Source organism: Agrilus planipennis, unplaced genomic scaffold, assembly GCF_000699045.2.
Source record: "Agrilus planipennis isolate EAB-ADULT unplaced genomic scaffold, Apla_2.0 scaffold2160, whole genome shotgun sequence".
Classification (NCBI taxonomy): domain Eukaryota; kingdom Metazoa; phylum Arthropoda; class Insecta; order Coleoptera; family Buprestidae; genus Agrilus; species Agrilus planipennis.
In genome coordinates, this window is record NW_020440810.1 from 1 (window position 1) to 3,800 (window position 3,800).

General features: G+C 31.9%; 2 protein-coding genes across 2 annotated transcripts; both read right to left on the minus strand.

The window, feature by feature from the left end:
• Positions 1–1,128: 1,128 nt before the first annotated feature.
• Positions 1,129–2,127, minus strand: LOC112906165 (adenylosuccinate synthetase-like). The gene is made up of 2 exons (XM_025979908.1): positions 1,760–2,127; positions 1,129–1,378 (listed from the first exon to the last, which is right to left on the minus strand). The coding sequence occupies exons 1-2, from the start codon at positions 1,943–1,945 to the stop codon at positions 1,217–1,219; spliced, it is 348 nt and encodes a 115-aa protein (XP_025835693.1). The 5' UTR covers positions 1,946–2,127; the 3' UTR covers positions 1,129–1,216.
• A 201-nt stretch (positions 2,128–2,328) lies between these two features.
• Positions 2,329–3,302, minus strand: LOC112906164 (dmX-like protein 2; the record flags this gene model as incomplete). The annotated part of the gene is made up of 3 exons (XM_025979907.1): positions 2,329–2,753; positions 2,822–2,972; positions 3,028–3,302. Coding segments are annotated over 3 exons (851 nt in total), but the record flags the coding sequence as incomplete, so codon positions are not given.
• Between the last annotated feature and the right edge of the window lie 498 nt (positions 3,303–3,800).

Consider the following 3,800-nt stretch of genomic DNA (forward strand, 5'->3'; position numbering starts at 1 on the left):
ATTTTTGTTTCTGTTTTCGTATAGGATATAATTCATATGAGAGAGTCTTATTAGTGAAATAATCTTTAATTTCGTAGCCAATTCTGTATAATGGACACTTATAAAAAAAGGAACGCCCACGCACAGCTAAATTTTACTGCTAGCATCTTATGCTTGAACATAAACATACTTTGTAAGAACGTCTGACTTACATATGTTGTTTAAAATGAAAAAACAAAAACATTAGGTATCTATTTTTAAAACTAGCAAATATTTTTATGGAAATAAATACCTAGGATAATATCTAGGCAACCCAACGTACAAAGGGTTTTTATAAAAGTACAATCAACACTTAAATATATTGGGTGGGTTAATCTAAGTGCCATTTATTAGGGTTAACAAAAGTGTTAACGCATATTTGACTCCTTATACAGTGGCATTATTAAAATATAATTGGCCTATTTGTTTTGGAGAGACATGACAAAATTCAATTTTTAATATCTTCAATCATATTTAGGCAACCCAACGTACAAAGGGTTGTTTTAAGAATCTAATTAATACTTAAATATACCTGGTGGATCAATTTAAGCGTCACCCATTAGGTTGGGTGAGAATCCAGTTTTTGTAGTTTTACTAAGTAGCATTATCAAACTATATTGACCCTTTTTCGTTTTGGAGATAAAGGACATAGTTCAATTATTCAGATTTTTGATTCATACATCAAGAAGGTGAGAAAATTGAACTTTAAATAATATCTCAAAAGTAAAAATATTAATGTGGTTTGATAAGATTTCTCTTCAACGTAGTTTTCAGGCGACGACGCCTTATTTTGGTCTATCCTATATAATTTTTGTGATATTTAACAATCAACTAAATTATTCTTGTACATGTATTTAATTACCAATTAAATTTTGTACCTTTATCCAAGAGGTACAAGTAAAGATTCATAAATAGTTGTCTGTACTGACTGATGCCTGATACCAGCTTAATAGAACCAGTTCATATTTTTCGTTTATAGTATTGACTGAACATTAAATTAAAAGCAAAATAGGACATGAAAGGGCAATTATATGACATTGTTCAAAGTACAGATATACCTAATATCTTCAAGATTGCAAATTATAAAAAGTCCACACAATAAACAACAAAATTATTTTAGGATATAATGACATAATAATTCATATCTGATATATACTGGGTGGTGCTAGATAGCAGTTGCAAATAAATGTCATTAGGTTTAACAATATTTGAAGGGACCTTGGAATACAAAAGGCAAACTTGGCAAGCTTTTCTTACCAATGATCGAAGTACATTTAGGGTTTATTATTCCACTTGGTAAGAGATGAAAATCATATTCAGTTCCATTAACAACAACTGTATGGCCAGCATTGTTTCCACCCTAATAAACAAAATAAAGTAGTTATTATTAATATTAAATAATATGATTTAAAGGACTAGATACTTAAAAAAAATCAAAATTGTAAAAATGTTTAAATACATAAATCTTAGTTTGTCTGTGTTACAAAATATATGTTATTTTTTATATCATGTGAATGAGAAAATTCAATTTATTGTATTTTTGTATCAATATTTTATTACACTTACCCATTGATATAAATGTGAAAAATATGCATGTGTACAAAAGCTATCTAAATGTGTGCCAAGTTCAATTCGTAAGCAAAATCACGAGTTTGAGATATAAACAGTTGTATGAGAATATTATGTAACAACCATAACATAAATAATAAGGTAAAAAAAGCATTTCATTAAAAAAAATTACCTGGCAACGACATACAATGTCAGCTTCTGTAGCCAACATATCTACAACTTTTCCTTTTCCTTCGTCACCCCATTGAGCCCCTAAAATCACTATCACTTTTGATTCGGGGGTGGAGCGTGATCTCTTCCTAGGGGAAGCTAAGGAGTCGCCGTTCATTCCGTTCAAGTGTTGTACGTTACTCATCATACCATTACTTGCCACTGACAACTAAACTGTAACACACTGCCTGACAAACTGTACTAGACTAAATACATAAACGTTCTACTAATCAAACTACTAATAATACTTAATACGCACAAAAACCAACTCTATAATTTAGATTTGGGAGGCAGCGCAGCACCTTAACCTCTCTTTCTAACCTGAAAATTTAACCTACAACTTCAGCTGTTAGTACTTAGCAACATTGCCAAATAACATAAAAAGTTAATAACTGCAATTTATATAAAATTACTGTAAATAACGTGAAAACAAAAATTATTCAAATTATATTGTTACAATTATTCATACTGTACTATATTAGTTACTGTTTATACGTTTTTACAGAAACTTTTCAGTAAAAATAACAAATATCATAGTTTAAAAATGNGTTTAGGTTTAATACCATCAACTTCAAAACCTGTTGCAAGTGTTGACAGTTCTTCCATAAGAATTTTTAGACAAGCTATGAACTTCAATTGCTGAGCCATTATGTCAATCTGTTCTACTTCGCCCTCTTGCTCGCTATCGCCCTTAACCTTTTCTTCCTCTTTTGTTTCGTTGTCTTCTTTGTTACCAATTTTCATGCTTAAACCACCACCTTCTGAATCATCGGAATCCTCTTTTTCTTCATCTGACCAATCCAATTTCAAATCGTCAGTCTTGGTGGCAAAATCGATAACGGGGGCACCCCAGTCCAAATTATCGGGTTTATCTTCGGTCAAATTAGGTTTGCTGTCCCAAGATAAAATTCCAGAACTTATCTGCACCTCTGACGTCCTCTCCTGTGGTGTAGTAACTAAGAAAAAAGAGAATTTGTACGTATAATTAGCCCTTTCCATTTTTGGTAAATTAATTAGTTATTACCTGGTGTGACTTTAAACGGATCAGTGACAATCATAGGTAATTTTGATAACACTTCCAAGGCCAAAGCTGGGCATCCAGCCCTAAAATGACCATGAGCTGTTGTGAAATATAATTGTCGCTCTGCAGGAGTAATAGAGTCCTCAACAACAACCTGAAAACATTTCATTTAAGTTTAATTAAACTCATGTTTTTTAATGGTATTTCACCTGTTTCCCAGTTGGAAGCCAGACCTTTCTCTGTCCATAATTTGCCATATGGTGTCTGATTAACAAAGGGTGGGTGCGCAGATAAGTGTAAAAGTTGAACACATTAGGATCTGCTTGGTTTGAATCTTTGGAGTCCTCGTCCTTGGCAGGATGCTGAGAGCCGGCATTGCCAATTAGCAAAGTATTTAACGAATCCTGATACTCCTTAAGGATCCACAGGGACATTGATCGTAAAAATGGATCGGGGTGAGCCTTGGTCAAATCCTGATTATTACCTGAAATAATAAAAGAATATATTTATTGAAAACGTCCAAAATTAATTTGCAATAATAATAATGACTAAAGTATTTTTTTTTTACAATTTGGCTTCTGATATAAGATGAGTAAAACCATCTAACAACATAAAACGTTCCCTTATGATCTAATATTCATTAAAAATATCGGTAACTATTTTAATAAAAAGTTAAAACCATTTGTCATACCTGAATTAAGTAAAATGAAGACACATTACTAATGACCATTACTACTTTGAAGGCATTGTTTAAAAATATATTTGAAGTTATTGCAAACCAGTGTTGATTGTTACTTAAGTTACAAATAAATTTTTAAATAGTGCTATTAAAAATCTAAAAAGAATGTTAGGTCCCTTATATGATGTGAACAATATTTGGCGTGCTGAGGGGATAAAACCGACTCAAACGTGGGAAGAAGGGACGACGCACCAAAAGCGACGCTTCTTTCACTCAATCTCGTGACTCTTAATAATTACTAAA

Coding starts and splice junctions, on each gene's coding strand:
- LOC112906165 (XM_025979908.1), bottom strand. CDS start 1,945: ATGATGAGTAACGTACAACACTTGAACGGAATGAACGGCGACTCCTTA. Junction 1,379..1,759: donor ACATTGTATGTCGTTGCCAG/GTAATTTTTTTT, acceptor TTTGTTTATTAG/GGTGGAAACAATGCTGGCCA.